This window comes from Ambystoma mexicanum, chromosome 4p, assembly GCF_040938575.1.
Source record: "Ambystoma mexicanum isolate Mex_15411 chromosome 4p, UKY_AmexF1_1, whole genome shotgun sequence".
Classification (NCBI taxonomy): Eukaryota; Metazoa; Chordata; class Amphibia; order Caudata; family Ambystomatidae; genus Ambystoma; species Ambystoma mexicanum.
The window spans coordinates 454498002-454519118 of record NC_090927.1 but is presented as its reverse complement, the minus strand read 5'-3'; the positions used below and the strand labels follow the sequence as shown (position 1 = coordinate 454519118).

The following is a 21117-nucleotide window of genomic DNA, read 5'->3' as shown; positions in this document are numbered from 1 at the left end:
GCTTTACAAATCGCTTCTAGAGGTGCAATAGTGATGGAAGGTAGCATTACTCCTGTACTACATTTCAAATGTGCTCTTGGGGAAAAGGTCAGAATTTTCTTTACCATAGTATACCCAAATTGTATACACCCAACAATCCATCTTGCAACTGGATCGCCTTCTCTTCGGGTTGCCATTGACACAAATCTGTACTTTTACCTGGATTCTTTGGTTCCATTGTGGTATTGCATGACTGCTAGATGGACGTTGAGCGCGTGAAATGCCATTTTTCTACTGTTTTTGTGGATGCTGGAAGAAAGCTGGCAACTCAACGGATTAACAAGAATATTTATTTTTGGAAAGCACCTTGGATGGTTTCTCAAACAATCTACCGAGACAAAATGTTCTGAAACTGACAAAGCCAGTAATTTACTTATTCATCGGATGGAGGAGACAGCAATGAGAAAAGCAGCCTTGGATGATAGTTCCTTTAAAGGCGCTTTATGCATAGGCTCATAAAGCGGACCCATTAATTTACAGTGCACTGTATTGAGATCCCAACAGGGTGGAGGATGTGGCACCAGGGGAAATATGCATTTTGCTCCTACAAATGTTTGAACTAGCAGAAGATTATGTATGGAGAGGTTATGTATGCTGCTAATGCCGCAAAAAATCTTTGAATAAGTTGTATACCAGGCCTGAGTCAATTAGATGAAGTAGGGAGGTGGCAATGTCTGGCGGTGAGCAATTAATGGGGCAGATTACACCTTCTGGTTACACCAGCTCACACACCTTTTCCATTGATTATCAGGCGTTGGGTTTCCTTACTTCATGCAAGATCTCCTTGCAATGTTTGGGAAACCGTAAATGTCGGAATTATATGATCTCTGGAGTCAGGCTGTTAAATTGATGGTTTGTGGGTTATCTGCTAGTGGGGAGTAAGCAGGATACAGAAAGGATAAACCAGACTGGTGGGCATAGAGACATGCTCAGTATGTGAATACCACAATTATCTCACTCACATAGAAGAAATGGGTGTAAATGTAGTTTGGTGTTCTTGGTGTAGTTTGTGGAGTAATTTGCAGTGCAGTGGTGTGGCGAGGTAAGCATAAGCAAATATCCCTGTTAGGGAGAATTCTCATAAATGTGCCAATTCCTCCCACCTTAGAGCCCTCTAGCTCTTTTGCTGAACTTTGAACTTTTAATTCGGTTTGTATTTTCTTTGGTTATGGAGTTTTAGACAACTCCATAGGCATAATCTTGTGTCACACAACACCTGCAGTGCAGTGGCACAGGGAAACGATTTCAGGCTTTCCCAAGGTTTAAATACCTTCTCTGGGATAAACTACCGTTTCCCAGAGTATGTAAAAATGAAATTGACTTTACCAGTCTTTTTAAATTTCTAGACCCAGCACACCAGATCTTACAATAGAGTGCTGGATGGGTTACTTAGTATCCCATGTTTCAAGATACTCATGTAGCAGTCACATGCTATCCTTTCCTATCGAAATGGCTGGTGGCAGTGGTTTTACAACGAACTACCATTTTTCCCAACCGCGAACACTGGTAGCGTTAAATTGCGGGAGCCAGGTTTTTCAAGATGGCATCTGAGCCCCCTCTGTAAAAACAGGTCCCGGTATTTTTTTGCCATTTCTTTGTGGAAAGGTCAGTTTTGCTCTGCGCGCCAAACCAGGTTTGGTCCCTTTGTTCCATCGCCTTTGGTGGGCTTCAGGACTGAAGACCGCTTCTGGCGCTCGAGTGTCTGGGGGTGGGCAGGAAGTGAGGGAGGTGCCCAAAACTCCCTGTGCTTAGTCTCCTAGGAGACCCAAATGCACTCTGGCGTGATTGGCTGGCTGACTGTCCGGCAAGAACAGCCACCCGACTGAGTGAGTGGCAGATAGGCTGGAGGAAACTGGATAAAAAGGTGAGTCTCTTGGCTTGGAAGGCAGAGTCAACCACTGGAACGAAAGAACTGAGGACGAGCTTGAAGAGCATGGCTGCTGCAACTCCTGGACCGATGGTTTTCCTGGCGAAGCCCTCCTGCAGGTCCGAATCGCTAAGTTCATATCAAAAGAGAAGCCCTGCAAGGACCAATCAACTCAACCCGTAAGCCACCTGGATACCATTCTCGGAGCTGGTTGTATTTTCCTCAGAGTGCTACAGGAAACTTAATAACCAGGGAGAGGGACAGCAGTTTGTGTGCTTTACTTCAGCTACTGGTATTGAAGATTTGTCAAGTACCAGCTTTTCGACCAGTCCCAGGACAGTGCACAAGTCCCCCGACGTCCTCCCTCTTGTCCCCACGACCGAGGCTCAGGAACAGCGATTTTATGTTCTGAACCTATTCCCTTTTTGCTCCTCCTTCAAAGTATTCTGAATGCCTCAGAAACTTAACGAGTATAGTACTGAAGTGTATTGATGTATGATATTTAACTGCGTCCTTCTAGTGAGTGTTTTATAACGGACTGTTGAATAAATTAATAAGTGTTTAACCAAGAAACCTTGTAAGAGTTTATTTGAGCACCTGTGATTAGAGGCCTCTGTGTAACATCCTTACAGTTCACATTCCCTCTTGAGACAAGCCTGGCTGCTCAGCTCCGCTACCAAAAACTGTGTAGTACAGACTTATACCAAAGGTTTTTTTGCTTACACCTGTAGTCCTAGTTGTGTGTAGTGATCCCAAAGGGTACTGCATACAAACTTTGCCTAACAATCCCTGACCAGCACATCCATAATGCATTTCTTAGGGCCCCTGTTCTGGGTACCTGGATGCAGAATTTCGTTCCGGGTACCTGGATGCAGAATTTAGGCACGGTTTTCTGCTGCTCCAAACTGATACACCAACAAGTAGTAGCCCTATGTTGCAAAATCCTGGAGCGTGCTGGTGTTGAGTTCCCAATTGTGTTCTTTTTCCAGCATCCTGAGCGAGAGAGTGAAAATATAGATTTTGGCAAGAGCAAAGCACCATTTCAATTGCTAGCAGCTCCAATCAATTCACGTGCCGTTTGACTGGTTGGCTTGTCCACTTTCCATGAGCAGTGAGGTGTTGGCAATGTGCCTCCCACGCAGTGATGCAACTGATGTAACCGTTATTTGTACTGGTGGCATTACAAAAGAGCATTTAAACATTTCTTTTTCCAGCCACCACTACAGGCTTTTTACTACTTCTTGCAAGACTAATCACTAGATTGTCCCACTTGCCTCCTTACTGAGGAGATTGTTCTGCCAGCCACTGTTGTACCAGTCACGTTTTGAGAAGAGCAGGCAAGATGATAAAAGATGCATGATGCCATCATGTCAAGGGGTTTCACTACCTTTATCTGATGACCCGCTGAGTAACATGGGATTTGGGCTTGCAACACTTGCACTTTCTAGAGATGAGTAAGCCACTGCCTCTCCCACAAACATTTTTTGTTTAAATTTGGAACAAGGCTGGATTTCTCACGCAACCAGAAAAATGCCTTCATTGTAGAGCAGGTGGACTGTCTCCTGTGCAGGTCATAAGACACTCTTTCACACTTTCCCCAGTTATCAGCACAGTGTCCAGATGAGGATAAACTGGGATGGCCTTGAGGTTCAGATGTGCAGCGCCCGAAAGAAAGCATAAAAACAGTACATTCCCTTGATTGCCGGTATCAGTGGTACTTGTTCTAATGCTCCCTTTAGAATGAATGCTTCTATTCCTTCATTGAAAAGTGCCAGATGTTCCTCAGATATCTTCCTGTTTCATGGTGGAAGGGCAAACGGCTTGGCTAATAACTCTACGGAGTAACCTTCCTTTATCTGCACTCAGTACCCACTTGTTGGAGGTTATCCCAATCCCATATGTGGGTGCTAGATGTTATTCTAAGTCAAATGCATCATACAGGGTGATATATCACATAGCAAGCTAGTAGCCAGGCATAAAGGTCACTGCCCCCTGGCATGAATACCAGTACTTCACGTGACCACAGTACACCATTTATTTCTCCTCAGAAAGGATTGATCCCTCACCAATGTAAGCTGCAGAACTGCCACACCAAAAAACAAAAAAAATACACACAAACCACCACTACCCCACCCCCGATTCACTATTGATAGAACTTACTTTTAATGCAGAGGCAGCCTTTTTCCAGTCTGATGTTAATCGTTGACAATGTCCGCACCTTTAAAATGTTAAAAATACTGACAATTAATATTTTGAAACGAACACTTCCATGTAATTGCCTAGAATAAAAAACAAACGAAAACAAAACCCATCTCCAACAATGTCGTAGGCCAAATCCAAAGAAAGCGAGTGTCTTTGCTTGATCTTTCTAGAACATTACAAGAGAAATGTACATCTTGACATTTCTAAACCCATGCCTAGTCTTGCAGTCTTTTCTCCTCGGCCTGGCCTGACATAGGAGAACAAGTATGATCATTTTCACAATAAGTGCATTCAACTCTAATGAGAGTAGTAATCTTGAGGTAACTCATGGTTAACAAGTTATTGAATTTATATTTTCCTGCAGGACTAGGCGCAATTCTAGCAATCCAAATATGTGAATTTTTCTTTAACATTTTTAAAATGTTTATATTCGGCAGAAACGTTTTAACTGTTGCTTTATTTAAAAAGGTATAGGCACAAAATTTGTTAGAGCAATCATTACAAGCAAACTACATAATATTTCATAGGGTTACGAACAGAAATCGGCCGCAATTATTGAGATTGCACAAGTAATTCAAAAGCAAAGCTTTTGGCAAAGATCTTCCCATCTACGCTCTCTCATTGCCCAAATGCACTACAGCCCGTTCAAATGCGGCAGGATGGGAAGGAAAACCAGAAATTAATAAACATGCTGGTTTCTTACCTATATGGGCTACCATGACCTGCCCACCCAGCCACTAACCTACACCAGGCATATCGACCAACAGAGTATGGAGGGTGAGGAGAGGCTAGGTAGCTCAAATTCATAGCTTTGCAGTTTATTCTCATTGCCCAGAACTAATACTTACCACGGGGCGTAGAATTCCACAAGCCATAAACTGTCACTCTGAATTACTTCCTTGTGGAAATTTGTTGGTGTCAATTCTACAACATCATCACTTGCAGAATATAGACCGTACACAGAAAAGACCAAAGTACTACATACGATACCTGGAGAAAAAGAAGAAAAAAAATGGACATTGACAACATGTTATTGAAAACAGGGTTTTGGCATTGCATTAATGTGTAGGCAAAATCAAAGGCATCAACTCGGTGTTCTTGGTTAAGAACATGGCCGTACTGAACAGTACACAAAGTGTTCCCCTCGATCTCAAGGCCAACGCCTCAAGGCACAATAAGCAACTAAAGGAATCTGCAATCCAGTTTCCCTATATAGCAGGCTTCAATCTACTAAAATTATAGGATATTTCCTATTCTCCCTTCTCCTTCCACTGTATGCTAGTTTGCACTATATCCCGCCCCCACAAGAAAACGCAATTCCACATAAATGATCTGTCAACTACATCAACCATTTAAAATCCTCGGACCTAGCCTTTCAGATGAGACTCTGCAGGGGTGGTTCAGCACTGAAGACAAAGTTCAGGCATGTTTGACCCTATGCCGACTGTTAATGTAGGGTTCAAAGTTAAAATTTGATGAGCAGCTGCTGGTGTCACCCACCACACACCAAGCAGGAGCTACTTCAGAGTTAAGAGGATCTAGCACATAACATCCTCATTAGATACAAACGTTTGTCCCTCAAGTACGACTTATGAATATGTCCTAATGCTCTTTAATGCATACTCCCAAACACAGCAAGTTAATTTCCCATAGGTATAGGTTTGTATGGCACCAGTGTCCTGTGAACAAAATGTAGCTCTTTCGATGCTGGTGCAAACCAAGCTCTTCAACAATGCAAACAGGAGCTACAATGTTCACAGCCTATTCAAATCCTTTAGTGGTAGGTTTCTTCCAACAAAAAAATAAATAAAATTAAAATATGACATGCATTACTTACCGTAAAAGCATTTCTGATGATTGTATCTGCTTAGATTCACATGCTGTGCATATGGTCCGACATCCAGTGGTAATCGCAGAGTATTGCATCTTGTCTTTCGGGGACCGAAAGGGGACGTCGGCATAGGCGTGTCTGAAACACTATCCCTATCGTGATGTGTGTAGTACCCAAAATCCCTCACGCGCCGAGGTCCCTCCGATTGTATTTTTTCTGCCATGAGGGAGCCCAAGGCTATAGTGAGTGAGTACATGAAGAGAGAAAGTAGTAAGAAGTCTATGTTCCTTCCACCCCGAGCGGGGAGGCAGGGAAGGCGCATGTGAATCCAAGCAGATACCGTAAAAGCATTTCTGATGATTGTAAGTAATGCATGTCTTTGATGCTTGTTAATCTGCTTAGAATCACATGCTTTGCATAGACTAGCGAGCAGTACCCGGAGTTGGAGGTGGGTTGTGAGAAGGAACAGTAGAAAAAAAAAAGAGGTCTTAGTACTGCTTGTCCCACCCGAGTATCAGACCTAGAATGAGTGTCTAGGCAATAGTGTTTTGTAAAGGTGTGTACAGAACTCCAGGTTGCCGCTTTGCAAATGGACTCTAGGGGAACATTTGCAATGAATGCTATGGATGCCCCAGTGCCTCAAGTAGAATGTGCTCTAGGCTTGAAGGGCAGTTTTCTCTTTGCAAGAGTGCAACATAGTGTGATGCATTTCACAATCCACATTGATATTGCTGATTTAGAGACAGGGTCCCCTTCTCTACCAGCTGCCACTGAAACAAATAATTGTTTAGTTTTCCTCAGTGGTATGTAGAACATGACTGCCCTGCGCACATCTAGTGTGTGAAGGCTTCTTTCGGCCATGTTAGTAGGTCTCTGGAAGAACATGGGTAGTTTGATTGACTGGTTCACATGGAACTTCGAAATAAATTTCAGCGCAAATCTGGGATGTGTGCGCAGAACTACCTTATCTTTGTGGACTGTAACAAAGGGGTCCAAAACAGAGAGGGCCTGTAGTTCGCTAACTCTTCTGATAGAAGAGATAGCTACTAGAAAGGCTGTCTTGTAAGTCAGGTCTTTCTGACTAGCTTTATGCATAGGCTCAAAAGGCGGTCCCATGAGCCTAGTTAAAACCACATTTAGATCCCAACCAGGGGCTGGGTGAATGATGGGGGATAAATTCTTTTAACCCCTTCCATAAAGGCTTTAATCACAGGTATTTTCCACCACAACACCTTCTGCTGTGACAGATGGGTTAGATATAACACAATGTGTGACAGCGAGCAATCGGTGGGATTGACGCCTTTGGATCTGCACCAGATGACAAAACGTTTCCATTTGCTGGCATAGCAATAACGTGCGTTAGGCTTTCCTACCTCCCTCAGTATGTGCATGCATCTTTGAGGGAGTTGCAGATGTCCAAACTGTATGACCTCAGGAGCCAGGCTGCTAAGTTCAGAGTTTGTGGGCATGGGTGCAGAGTCTCCCTGATGTGTACGGGCAGGGCAGCTTGACTGGTGGGGAGAGGGACATTTCCATCAGGTGCGCAAACCAAGGTTGGCGGGCATACATGGGAGCCACCAGAATCATGGTGACTGGTTCCTGGTGCATCGTGTGTACTATCTTGCTCAGAAGGGGAGTCAGGGGAAAAGCGTAGACAAATTTCCCCGACCAAGTTATCCAGAGACCGTTCCCCTTGGATCGGTTCTTGGGGTACCTGGAGGCGTAATCTTGGCATTGGGCGTTCTCCTGAGTAGCGAACAGGTCGATCTCTGGAAACCCCCATTCTGGGAAGACGTTGGGTACAATGTCTTCGTGCAGTCGGCTTGGATAGCCCTGGAGAGCGAGTGCCCCCCTGTTTGTTCAGGTAATACATTTCTGTTGTGCTGTCAGTTAGGACCAGCACTGTCTTCCCTTGCAGTTGCTCCTGAAAGGCTTTCAATGCTTTGAACACTGCTAGTAGCTCCAGTAGATTTATATGGTTGGAAGCTACCTGAGGGGACCACACTCCGTGCGCTGTCTGTTGAAGCAGGTGAGGTGGTGGGGGGGGGGGGGGGGGGGGGGGGGGGGATTGGCGGGGTGGCGGGGGGGGGGCGTGAGAGATGCGTCTGTCGTGAGAGTGGCTTCCACTGCAGGGGTGGTGAAGGTTTTCCCCTTCAAGAGGTTCTCCCTCGACCACCACTGCAGAGAGAGAACGAGGGCTGGCGAGACAACTAACAGATCTTCCCATTGTCCGCTGGCCTGACACCACTGGCTGTTGAGCCACTCTTGCATGGGACGCATGCGCATCCCCGCGTGGGGAAACCAAGTATATGCATGACGCCATCATTCCTAGCAAACGCATAGCTTTGCGTACCGTCACCTCTCGACTGGCTACATACTGAGGAACCTGGGAGAGCATCTTCTGAACCCTCTCGCTGGAAGGGAAGGCTAGACCGTCTTCCGTACGAATTAGAGCCCTCAGGAACTGTTTTACTTGGCTGGGGACTAAGCTGGATTTCTTTTCGTTGATAGAAAATCCCAGGCTGAACAGTAGGTCTACTGTTTTTTTGGGTGTTCGAAAAACAAACGTCGAACGAGTCCCCCGTGATGAGCCAATCGTCGAGGTAAGGGTAAACTGGAACTGAAAGTCTGCGCAGGTGTGCCGCTGCCACGACCTTGGTAAACACCCTTGGCACCGAGGCTATGCTGAAGGGGAGTACCTTGAACTGGTAGTGTTTGTCCTGAATCACGAACCTTAGGAATTTTCTGTGCGCTGGCAGCATTGAAATATGAAAGTATGCATCTTTCATATCCAATGTTGTCATGAAGTCCCCCTGTTTTAGCAATGGGATCACCTCTTGCAGTGTTACCATGAGAAACTTCTGGGGCTTTATGAACTTGTTCGCTGGGCGCAGGTCTAGAACAGGACGCATGGTGAAATCCTTTTTGAGTACAATAGATAACCTTGTTTACCTGAAGAATCGGGGCAGCTTCTATGGCGTCCTTTACCAGCAGCGCTTCCACCTCTTGGATCAGGATCTGCAGATGTTCCGGTGAAAGGCGTTGATGTTTCGGCGGTCTGAACTGTGGAGGTCAGGCGAAATCCACGCGGTAACCGTGGGCGACTGTCTTAAGGACCCACTGGTCTGAAGTTATCCCCTCCCATGCCTTGAGGAAAGATGTTAAATCGCCCCCCGACCGGGGAGACATGGGAGGGGACCTAGACTTGGTGGTCATTTCTGACCTGAAGTTGACGCTCCTCTGGAATTGGAGCCTCTGCCTCTATTCTTTCTGCGCTTCTGACCCCTCTGGGGGTAGTAAGTGGGGCTTGCAGCCGGTGAGTTGAAGTTGCCCGTGCCGAAATTGTTTTGAGCGGCGCGGGCTTGTCCTCGAAAGGACCGGCGAGAATTACTGCCCCTCTGTGAAGAGGGTTTCTGGGAAATTTGGTGCAGCGACTTAATAGTCTTGTGCTCCTTCTTGGCTGTCTCCAACGCATAGTCTACCGCCTTCCCAAAGAGGTTGGCCTCTTCGATGGGTTTGTTGATAATGGATGCCTGGGTGTCAGGCCTGAAGCCTGACGTGCGCAGCCACGCGTGCCTCTTTAGGAGAGTACCCTGTGCGAGAGACCTGCCTGCTGTCTCTGCGGTGTCCAGGGTATTCTTTACCAGATTCCGATTGGCAAGTTTGCCCTCCGAGACAATGGAGAGAAGCTTGACTCTGGTTGGTTCCGGAACCTCTTGAAGGCCTTCCTGGAGTAGGTTCCATTGGGTGCCGACGTAGCTTGCTAGTAACGTCGTGTTATTGGCAATCCGGACGCTATAGGCCGCCGCCGACGTAACCCGTTTGCGTAAGGCATACAACCTTTTGGACTCCTTGTCCGGGTGCGACTCTCCCATGGTGAGGGGAACCCCTGCTCTCTTGCGAGTGTGGGATTGCGTGTCCTTTGATATAAAGTGGGTCAGTGGGGGAGGGTCGGAAAAGTTTCAACCCTTGGGTTCACAGCCCTAGTCTGTGCGGTTGTAAGGAAGGGGCCAGCCGTCTCTTTACAGAGCTCAAGAGAGGGCTAGACTGGCTTGCCGGAGACTTTTCATTAATAAGGTCCTCCGCAAAATCTTGTTCGGGCAAGGCTTCAAGCGTGGCAATTTTAAAGAATTCCGCTGCTTTTTTCAACCTGTTGAAAGCCATTTGATCATCCACCGGGGAAGCTTGTCGAATCGGGATGGATGGGGGAGAGTCGAGGCAAACAATATCAGAGTTGTGATCGTCCTGCTGGGTGTCCTCCCAGTTGTCCGTTGCTCCTTGATCTTCCCCATAGTTGTCCAGAAAAGAGCGGATGAGTGTCGAGAGCGGGTGAGTGTCGAGAGCGGGTGAGTGTCGAGAACCGCTCAGAATTGCGTGACGTGCTTATTTTGTTTTGGAATGCAAAGAATTCTTTGAAAGAGCATACTGCATATCACACCCCACGCTTACTCTCTCCTTACACCACCATTCAACTAGAACACAGAGATACTATGACACCATTCGGTATAACTGTTCTCATATCAACATCTGCCGCTCACCCCCCCATCACTCTAAGTAAACATGGCTGGTCTCACACCCCCAGCCAGGCGTATATCCTCAGGCCTAACGCCGCCACACTCGGTCTGGATAATTCCAGCCAGACCGAACACATATCCCTGATCTCTCAACCACCACACCTACCGCTAAGAAGCAACTACCACATGAATTCCGCACCAGCTGCACACATACCGGTGCGCACACGCACCTTTGGACTCTCTCTAATCTTTCCACTGACCCGAACTTCGGTTCCCAAGGGCGTTCAACCTACCAGCGCCTTCAGACCATACCAATGGTATATAAGGCGCTATACAAATGCAAAACAACAATAACAATAAAAGAGGACTCTTGGACATCTTCTTGATAGTCAACTTGGTGTTGGACATCTAGGTGTTGGACATCTTGTGTTTGAGGGTTAGGGTCTACCCGAGCTTTTTTCGGCGGAGGTTGATCAGAAACCCTGAGAAACTGCTCCAGCCGATCCATACACCCCTCGAATTGCTCCGTGGTCCACTTGGATGACCCAAATGGACCTAGCTGAGTAGGAACCGTGTTCTCCGCCCTAAGGCGTTGAGAGGATCTCCTCAGGGTGCTTGAGAGGGGTACCTGGTTTTCATAAGAGTCTTCAGGATCGTCTTCCAAATCCGTGGAAAACTTTTTGGCGGATTGGCCGATAACTGTGGGCGGAACCGGAACTAGGCCCACCACCATAGCAATCCTATTGCTGCTCTTACGGATAGTCACCGAATCTTCGAGAGACAAGGCTTCCGATGATGTGTCGGCAGTGAAAATGTCTTCCGCGGCTCCAGAAGGGCCAGCGGATGGCTTCTCGGGTAGAGGCCTACTAGTAGTTTTCGGGCCTGTACGGGCCTTGGTAACCGTCGAAGTTTCTTGTACGGAAACTTTGGCGTGTGTAATTTGGGGAGTAGCGCCCTTGTTATGTTTGCTATGCCCAGTCGACATGCGCTGCTGCGGATGTGGGGAAGGCTTCGGATCAGACCGATCCGTGGGCACCGCCGAAGTTTCCGGCGGACCTGTTGGCGCTTTCACCTTCTTCGACTTTCCTCGAGGAGGGAGCTTGGATTGTGTGCTTTGTGCGATGCAATTGTACGCCCCCGTCACTGGGTGTGGTCCCTGTAGCAAGACCGGAGTCGAGCCTGGAAGGATCGGGGACGGGCGTGGCGGCCCTAGAATAGTCTGCCTCAAGGTCTATAACGTCCGCGTTGGACGTTTGTTCATCCGATGTACCCCTGTCACTTTCGGCTGGTGTCGCGGCAGGGGAGGGAGGCGGCACGCGTGACATACCGTACGCAGCCCACCGCTTCAACCGGCGCTCCTTAAGGGTTTAAGGAGTTTACACGCCAAACACCGCTTTTCGTCGTGCTCTAGGGGGAGACAAGCATTACACGACGTGTGCTCGTCTTTCCACGGATATCTGACCCTACAAACAGGGCAGAATCTAAATGGAGTCCTTTTCCATAGCAGAAGGGAAGGGTGACCAGACCAAAAAGGAAATAAAGTGGAAAAGAGGAAAGACATAACAGTATGGCAAACCCCAAACCCACTCTCGCTACTGTGTAGGCCGGCCAGAAGGCCCGACCAAGTGCAAGTCCGAACGCCGGATCTTAGCCGCCGGAACCCACAGCCATAGACGATTCTTCGAAGATGTTCTTGATGGGCGAAGTGACTTAACGGGGAATAAAACCGACAATTCGGTAAGATAAACAATGTCTCATAAAGAGCTCCGCTATAGGGCGACCAGTTATACAATCTGAGGGACCTCGACGCGTGAGGTATTTTGGGTACTACACATGTCACGATAGGGATAGTGTTTCAGACACGCCTATGCCGACGTCCCCTTTCGGTCCCCGAAAGACAAGATGCAATACGCCGCGGTTACCACTGGATGTCGGACCATATGCACAGCATGTGATGCTAAGCAGATTAACAAGCATCAGAAGAAACTACACAGATTTATTCTAAAAATAAAGAACATACTGGTTTTATTCAATCAGATCACAGAATGATAAATGCGTTGTAATGTCTAGCAGTTGAGATACACCAGAAAATTCAATGAACGATGCATAAAATGCAGTGCAATATATGCTGAAGCCCTGCATGTTTGGCGAGTAGCTACACTGCCTCTTCATTCACACAGTTCTGTGACAACATGTAGTGGTACAGAAGTACAAAGCCATTTCTAATTAGCTGCCTCGCTTTGAAGGGTGAAACCCAAACGAGAACGGTAGGGGAAAGGAACAGCCATTTACCCATGTTAATAAAAAAAAAAAATCCATCAGTGTAAGCACCACCACAATAAGCATTCCTGTAAATGTATCTGTTCAATAGAAATTGATGTAGTAACACAGTTAGAGACTACACAACACTTATCTGCTTGGTTTAGGTAGCCCACTTTTTTGGTATAGGTCTGTACTACACAAGTTGTTAGTGTGACTGAGCAGTCAGACCTATCTGAAGAGGGGCAAATGTGAGCTGTAGCAATGAAATTCGCAGATACAAGTAACCTAGTAACACACTCAAGGTTTCAGTATAAATAATAATTCAACATCAATTTTTAAATGGTCGTTATTTAAAAAGGGCAAGATATTAACAATCAAATATACTTTAAAATACTTTTCCAGAATCAGCACAAGTTAGTGGATACTCTTTGGATATGTTTTTTACACACTTCCTACACCCGGAGGTGACTTCATTCACAAGGACAGTAATGGCATTTATATATCACTAGTTCTACTTTGCAGATTCTGAGGTTGCAGAAAGGAAAGGTTACAGGAAGGAAAAGTGTTAAAGGTTCTCAGGGCATGAGAGTATACTTTCTTCCAATGAAGTTCCAGCAATAAACTGTCTAAAACAAATTACCACTTATGAGGGACAGAAATATCAAAGTCAATGGATTAGAAGAGTCTGCAGGGAGCCAGGACAGCCAAAGTCAATTGGAGCACAGTCTATGGAGTTGAGGCACTTCTTAGTGAATAAAAGTCTTCCACAAAGTTGGAGAGTTTAGCAGAAATCACTTGTGAAAAGCAGAGTTGGAATCGACTCCAAAGTAGCCAATGCAAGTCTCAACTGCGAAGAGCACAGCTAAAGACACTGAGGTAAGCGCCCCAAGTCTAAACAGTACCTCTTGTGTGAAGAGTGGTCCAGCTGGATTGTGTCCTGTTGAAGCGATGCAGATCCTGGGTTCTTGAGCCTCAGTCGTGGGGACAAAAGGGAAGATGTCTGGAGGACTCCTGCGGCAGCAATTTGGAAGTCGTCGACAGCTACAGGTTCTTTTCAGATAAGCAGCAATTTGCGATTTCAGCGAGCAGTAAACAGCACCACTGCGGATCTCGGATACCGGTTGCGCTTCCTTCACTCCGAGTCCTGCACTCTGGTGAGAGGAATCTAGCTCTGGTCGTCCTGCTTGTGGAGGGTCCTTAGGTGACTCCTGGAGCTTCTGGCTGGATTGCAGGCGTTGCATTAGACTACAGATTTCTCAGATCCTGGCACCCAGTTCCTGCAACAGCGGAGAAGTACAACCAGTCGCGGAAGATGGACCAGTGGAGTTTCCTCTGCGTTAGTTGGTCTCACTAACCCAAGGGAAGAAGTCGTCCCTTCCGGAGCTTCTCTTGTCGATCAGAAAAAGCAGTTTCAGCACAGCAGCAGGGCTTCACCGGGCAGTTCAAAAGGTCCAAGAGGATGCAGCAAGCTTCATTCAAGGTTTCGTCGGGCATTTCTTCCAGTGGTCAACTCTGCCCCTAGACTCGCCTTTTAAGCAGGTTTCTCTCATTCATACACAGCTAGGTTGTCAATCACAGCAGGGTCAGGACTGGTTGCATTCAGGCATTCCTAGAGACCAAGGACAGGGGAGATCCGGGAAGCTCCCTCAAATCCTGCCTTTCCAGACACACTGGAGCCAGAGGCCGGTTTCAGGACTAAAGCCCGCCAAATGCTAAACAAACAAAGGGCTCCACTCTGCATCGACTCAGAGTAAAGACCTCACACCTAACACCAGCCTCTATGTTTGGGCAGCATTCCACAGCTCAAGTCTCCGAGTACCTATTACTAATGCTCACGTCATGTAAATTAATGCTGTTCCTCTTCATGCCCACATTGCCACTATGCCTGCCTCATCTCGCTGTTAATTGTGTATGATGCTTACCTTCTTTGCCTACTATATTCAGACCATGCTGTATTTCCTAAGCCATAAAGCTAGACTTCTATTCACATGTGCGCCTAATTTGTCTACTGGCAATAGCTTATTGCACACAGATTCTGCCTACTGACCAACTTTACATTTAGGCAACTGTATTTGTGTGCCCCCTAATTGGCCCTACCACCTTTAGATTTTGTCCAGCAACTGTATTTTGTGCTTTCCACTTGGCCTACTGCCCATAGATTATATCCTCTGCTATCTTTTTAATCTAGGTAACTGCATTTGTGCCTACATTTACTGCATACAGATTCTGTCCACCTGCTAGCTCTTGAATCTAGGCAACTGTACTTGCGCCTTACATTTACTGCACATAGATTCTGTTCATCTGCTATCTTTTCAATCTAGGCAATTGTATTTGTGCCTCATTGGTTCCTGATGTTTACCTAGCTCTTCCGTACACTGTAATAACACAATATGTACCCAAGACCTTCCAACCTAGTCTATCTAGGTGGCCTATTTATGTTAATGATACTCCACACTTCGTCTTCAACTATGGGGAGAGTAGATACTCTAAACAACCTCATCTCACCTCCTACACTAAAAGAATTAAGACTCATACCTGCCAAGCATCTCCGGACATTACCATCCCCCCACCTCTAGGTAAACCCACACAAAACCTTAAAGGAGCACTAATTAACGCAAGATCCTTAGTCGCTCATGCCACAGAAATAGCCAAAGTCATTCTAACTGAAGACTAGTACTTCATAGCGGTCACAGAATCTTGGCTTCACAAGGCAGCAGGCCCTGCTCGGACCTTAGCTGTCCCGACCGACTACACTATCCTTAGAGTTGACAGAGGTGAAGCTCGAGGTGGTGGACTAGCTATTATTGCCAAAACAAATCTAGGCATGAGTATCATCCTCACATAATCTAAAATCATGTGAAGCAATGTCAATTAAAATACCTACAGCCAAATCTCAAACTCTAAATATCAACCTGATGTATAGACCTCCTGGTACTATCAATACCTTCATTGAAGACCTTTCCATGATTCTCTCAGAAAAAAAAAGGAGACCTCCCAAACTTTACTGCTAGGAGATCTTAACTTAGGCTTTGATGACATTAATGACCAACATGCCACAGCAGCAGAGCAGCCAACACTTTGACAGAACTCTGCTTTACTCAAAGAGTGAACACACCTACTCACAAAGGGAGAGCTCTTGACTGGATTGCAGACTATAACTGTAAGATCTCTATCTCCTCCATCTCACCCTAAATTTGGACGGATCACTACCGGATATCCTTTATACTAGCCAGTAAAAACCCTAATCTACAGCCACCACATGCCCTTCCCACATTCACTAGAAATAAGAAAAATAGCACAGCAGACAATCTACTCCCCTGTATCTTGCCTACTCTCAACTCCCTACCTGACAACATGGATCCGAGCCGAAGTTTATAAAAAAATCATGATCAAATCTCTGGATATCATCGCCCCGCTAAAACTTACAAATCGCAAACCGAAAAGCCACCTCAACAACTGGTTTACCCCCTCATTTAAAAAAACCTAAGACTAGCCAACAGAAAATGTGAAACTGCCTGGAAACTTTATCCCACTGCAGAAAATAAGCTAAAGCTAATCAATATTTCATCTCAATACAAGGACATCCTTCTGGCCAAACAATAGAATCACGCAATCAAACTCCAACATGAAGGAGCGCTTTACTACCTTAAAAGAATTAGAAAACCCCATTATTCCCCAAGCCAATTGTGTCAGACAAAACTTGGTGCTCGGATATCCAACATGCGCCATCTAACAAAGTTTTGAACCTCCAAAACAAAATAGCTTTAAAGAAAAGCGTCACTAAACTCTACCACCGCATCTAACAAAAGAGCAACACCAGCAACACCCAAAATTGAACCCATCACCCAATTCCACTTCTCCAAGGTCTCCATTACAGAGGTTGAGAAAGTTATACTAGGCCTTAAACCTTCTAATTGTAAGGGTGACCAATGCCCAGCACAACTGATTAAGGACGCCGCTAGGGATCTAGCACCATTCATTACCAAACTCCTCAATACCTCCTTCACATCTGGCACGATACCTAGCAACCTGAAGGAATCGTGGGTACACTTGACCCTGCTATACCGGCTAACTACAGGCCTATCACCACTGTACCATTCCTGCTGAAAATCTTCGATAAGGTTGCATATATTCAAATTTAGAACTTCTTAGAACTCAATAAACTATTAGGCTCCCGTCAATCTGGTTTCCAACCATTACATGGCACTGAAACAGCACTTAATGACCTCGAGGCCCAAATAGACAAACTAAGAGATAATAGAAACCCTGCACTCCTCCTCCTACTCGACTTGTCAGCAACGTTTGACTTAGTGGATGCTGCCCATTTCTCTAGTGAGGCAGTAGCGTGGATACCATCATTCCTCAGTGACCGAACCATAAGGGTTTTCTCGTCATCTGCTGCTGCAGACCCTATCCCCATCGCCTGCGGTGTGCCCCAGGGTTCGTGTGTCTCCCCAACTCTGTATAATATCTTCACCCAGCCCCTGTTTGATGATTTTGACCATCTGGGTATCACCTACACTAATTATGAAGACGATACTCCGATCCTCCTACCACTCACAGGGGACTACAGCAAGGATTTAGCATTGGTGAATAGAATTTACAGCATCGTTCAGGCATGGATGGCCACTCACGGCCTCTGCCTGAACAATGACAAAACAGAACTGCTTATCCTAGGAACCGCATCTCTTCTCACCAGACTAGGCAAGGAATACTCCTTCATTATCGATGCCAAAGAAGTTAAAACTTTAGGATTTTACTTAGACGCTACCTTGACATTCACAACAAAGGTAAATACCTTAGCCTCCTCTACAGCTCACACATGTAAACTAATCAGAGCTGGCAAACAATTCCTCTCATCCTACAGTTGCATGATTTTAGCTAGGGGCCTCATACTATCCAAACTAGATTACTGCAATGCCCTGTATGTCGTAACGACTAAGCGTATTCTTAACAAAATACAGACACTCCAAAATAATGCCTTCAGAGCGGCACTCAGTATCTCCAAAAGAGAACCTATCTCTGAAACAAGAAGGATGCACAAGTGGCTATCCACCCAAGAGAAAATCAGACTTGGCAGCATCCCTTACCCACAAATGTCAAATCAATAAAGCCCCACGATATCCAAAAGAAAGATTTCCTAGAAAAAAAATTCGACTAGACCTACAAGACTAGCGAATTCCAACTGCCTTCAACTGCCTCGCTTTAAACTATCCACCATTGGGGGAACTAGCTTCCCAGTCAAAGCAGCCCAACCGTGGAACTCGCTACCAACCACACTCAGAATGGACCAAACTTTCACCAAATTTAGGCAAAAATCTGATCACATTGCTCTTAGAGAATGACGATAAGTAAACTTGCTAAAATGGTCCATACCTGTAAATAAACTGTACATTTCTCTGTATGTTGATTGTCGATATATTATTTATCTCTGTACAGTCGCTACCGTCGTTTCTGTAGGTATATTCAGCTAATGGTTCCTAGACTTGATGTTCATTTCATACCAGTTTCTAATGTAACTAATGTAACCTGTGTACTAAGCTGTATGACCTCTTACTTTTGCCTGCGCCCTGATACCTCTGTTTAATATTGATAATGTGCACCAGACCCAAACAGAAGATGGCAAAAAAAGAAGACCGGGACATTTTGACAAAAATGGTCTGTTAAGGAGAATTCTCTGTAAAGGCTAATTTCCCAAACCTAGCGAGTCCCCCAGCAGCTTTGCTGGATTTTTTGGGGTTTATTTTTTTCTCCTGCTAAGAGTGAGACTCTTTTACTCCCACTGTTAGACATGATTTGAGGTGTTCCTTTGTCTTTCCATGTGTTTTATGGGCTCTTTTACTCCATAGGCTCTCATGTGTTTTTGATGTGGGTTACACAGCACCCTCTGTGCCATAACCCAGGGGTGTCGTAGCGACCCCCAAACATAGATGCCATACCCTGGGGTTGACCATTGTCTCCCAGGGTATGTAAAGTCACCATTGGCTTTACTAGTCCGAAATTATGAACAGAAACCAGTACAAACCATCATAATGTGAACGTACTGGTCGGGGCAATTCGATTGCCCCGGGGTCTGTTCGAGGGGGCACGTCTTCGTCCCCCCGATCGAGTTTTGGCTGGTGGCAGTGGATACTACTTGTTATATTCGACCGCAAATATATCTCTATGGGATTTTCCCATTGTTCGAGGCTACCAACTTTAATTATTTAATTCCTATAGCCTCGAACAAACCGCCGGTTTATTTATTTAATATTAGTTCACCGGTTGGTATTTTTTGCCAGAACTCTATTCTAAAATGGCGTTTGTGTTCTCTTCTGTGACTCCAATCCAAGTCAAGCCCTTTGTTCCACTTTTTGGCGGGCTTCTCCACAGAAGCCTCCAAAAGTGGTGCCACTCTGTCTGGGTACCACAGGGGGTGTGGGAGGGGGTTTAGGCATCCTGGTCTGAGTTGCCTTGGCAACTCAAGTCGCACTCTTGTGTGATTGGCCCAATGTTTGACAGCTAGGCTGAATGAATGGTGGTTTGCTGCATAAAAGCAGGGCTTTGGGGACTGGAACTGCAGAAGTCGCCACATGACCTAAGAATCCGAGGAGGGAGAAGCTGAGCCGACCTGCAACACCACCACCGGTGGAGCCCTGCTGAACCGTCTCACACTTTTCCCCCGACGACAGAGGAGATCTCCAGTCCGGAGAGTCTTCTTCCTTTGACTGGTGGGGATAACCAGTTTTGCCTTCTTTTCACCTTCCTGGAGCATCTCGTGGCCGCCTTGCCCGTGCCAAGCACCCCGGCAACGGAAATACCACGGCTTACCACTACCGCGAAGAGTAGGGTAGTACCTTTTAACCAAAGAACTCCACGGCTGGTTTCTTCCCTGGCAGTGCAACGACCTTCATCTTTCCTCCACGGCGAGACCTCCTCTTCCTCTGGACGAAACACCGACTTGCACCCGCTGCCAGGAACAACTGCCCCCGCTGGAGCTTTCTTCACACTTAAGGTACTGTGTCCCGCCTGGCTTCCCTTGCGACAGATCATTCAGGGTGACAGTAAAGCCTCGACTTTCTAACCTGGGCTGGCCTGGGACAACCTAGCTAACTTTTCCTGACTTTAATTTCATTCTTTGTGTGCAAACTATCTACAAGACTCTTTGGGCATAACCCTACTGTGTGAACCTGGACCCCTTCTGCTTGCACTCTCCAAGATTTGGCCTTGCAATTGACTTCCATGCTCTCCAGTAGAGCTCTGCCCATCCTGCCTTACTGTGGTTCTTTTAAAAGTATTGAAATTTGTGTGCTTCCATAACTCTGCCTTTTTCCCTCCCTTTTTTAATAACTTATTAGAGTGCCATCTTATGTTAAGCGCTCACCTCTGTCTGAAAATAAGTGGTGTTTCTCATTAAGACTTGTCTAATAAGTAATTAGGGATATATATATAAGTGACTGTGTGCTGAAGATACTTACCTTTGTTGCTAGTGTAATTTACAAGTGTGTCTTTAAATAATTATATACTTTTACACCAAAGCTCTGGTCAGTGTTTGCTTGTGCTACTGTATCTCTGTACCTATTGTGTATACTCTATATACTGCCTAACTCTTCTTGAGGGAAGTCTGACTGCTCAGCCACAGCTACCAAGTGAATCTGTGTGGTACAGACTGCTACCAAGTGGGTTTACTGCCAAACACCTGTAGTCTTAAATCTTTTGCAGTGGTCCCCAAGGGAACTACACAGGTTTCTGCCTAGCATGGTCACCCATGGGTGCTATACTGCAGCTGAGGATTTAGCCTGCGGTACAAAAGCACAAAAGGTAGAAAAATTAAACCACTGCCACCAGCCATTTAAAGTAGTGAGGGTAACCTAAACAATGTTACATGCAAATGTAGGATCAGGGGCTACTAGGCGACCCCCCCAGCACTCCACATAAGGTGTGTGCTGGACCTACAAAGAGAAAAAAGGTAAAGTCAATTTTAATTTACTTTTCTTGGGAACGGCAGTTCACACAAACCTCATGAGAAATCTAAAGTATTTCTCTGGGACACTGCACTGAAGGTGCTGTGTGTCACCATACAAAAAGTAAATGCCTATGGAGTTTGTCAATAACAGAGGAAACGAAATCCAAAATCAGGGCAAAATACAAGAGAGTGAGAAAAAGGTCCTTTCTTGCCCCCCCCCCCCCCCCCCCGACATCCAGGGAGGGAAATTCCTTTGTGTGAGATTTATCTTCAGCGAGAGTCCTGCGGACTCCCCGCCCAGGCTCCAGAGTGGCTGTGAAGGCAGGAAGCGAGAGGAGTGCAAAACTCTGCAGCACTTTGTCTTCCAGTCTGAGTGTGTCATTCCAGTTCTAACTGAAAGGCTGGCTATCCTGAAGGATTTGATCCCCCCCAGTGACTGCAGAGCCTGCTGTGTAAC

At 46.1% G+C, this 21117-nt stretch overlaps 1 protein-coding gene across 1 annotated transcript in view; it reads right to left on the bottom strand.

Moving 5' to 3' along the window:
- Positions 1-21117, bottom strand: part of PDIA6 (protein disulfide isomerase family A member 6) — a 179943-nt gene that overhangs the window by 121283 nt on the left and 37543 nt on the right. The window contains exons 2-3 of the mRNA XM_069605971.1: positions 4957-5098; positions 4067-4124 (exon numbers count right to left, since the gene is read on the bottom strand). Coding sequence (XP_069462072.1) covers positions 4067-4124; positions 4957-5098 — 200 coding nt within the window. The remainder of the gene's footprint in view (positions 1-4066; positions 4125-4956; positions 5099-21117) is intronic.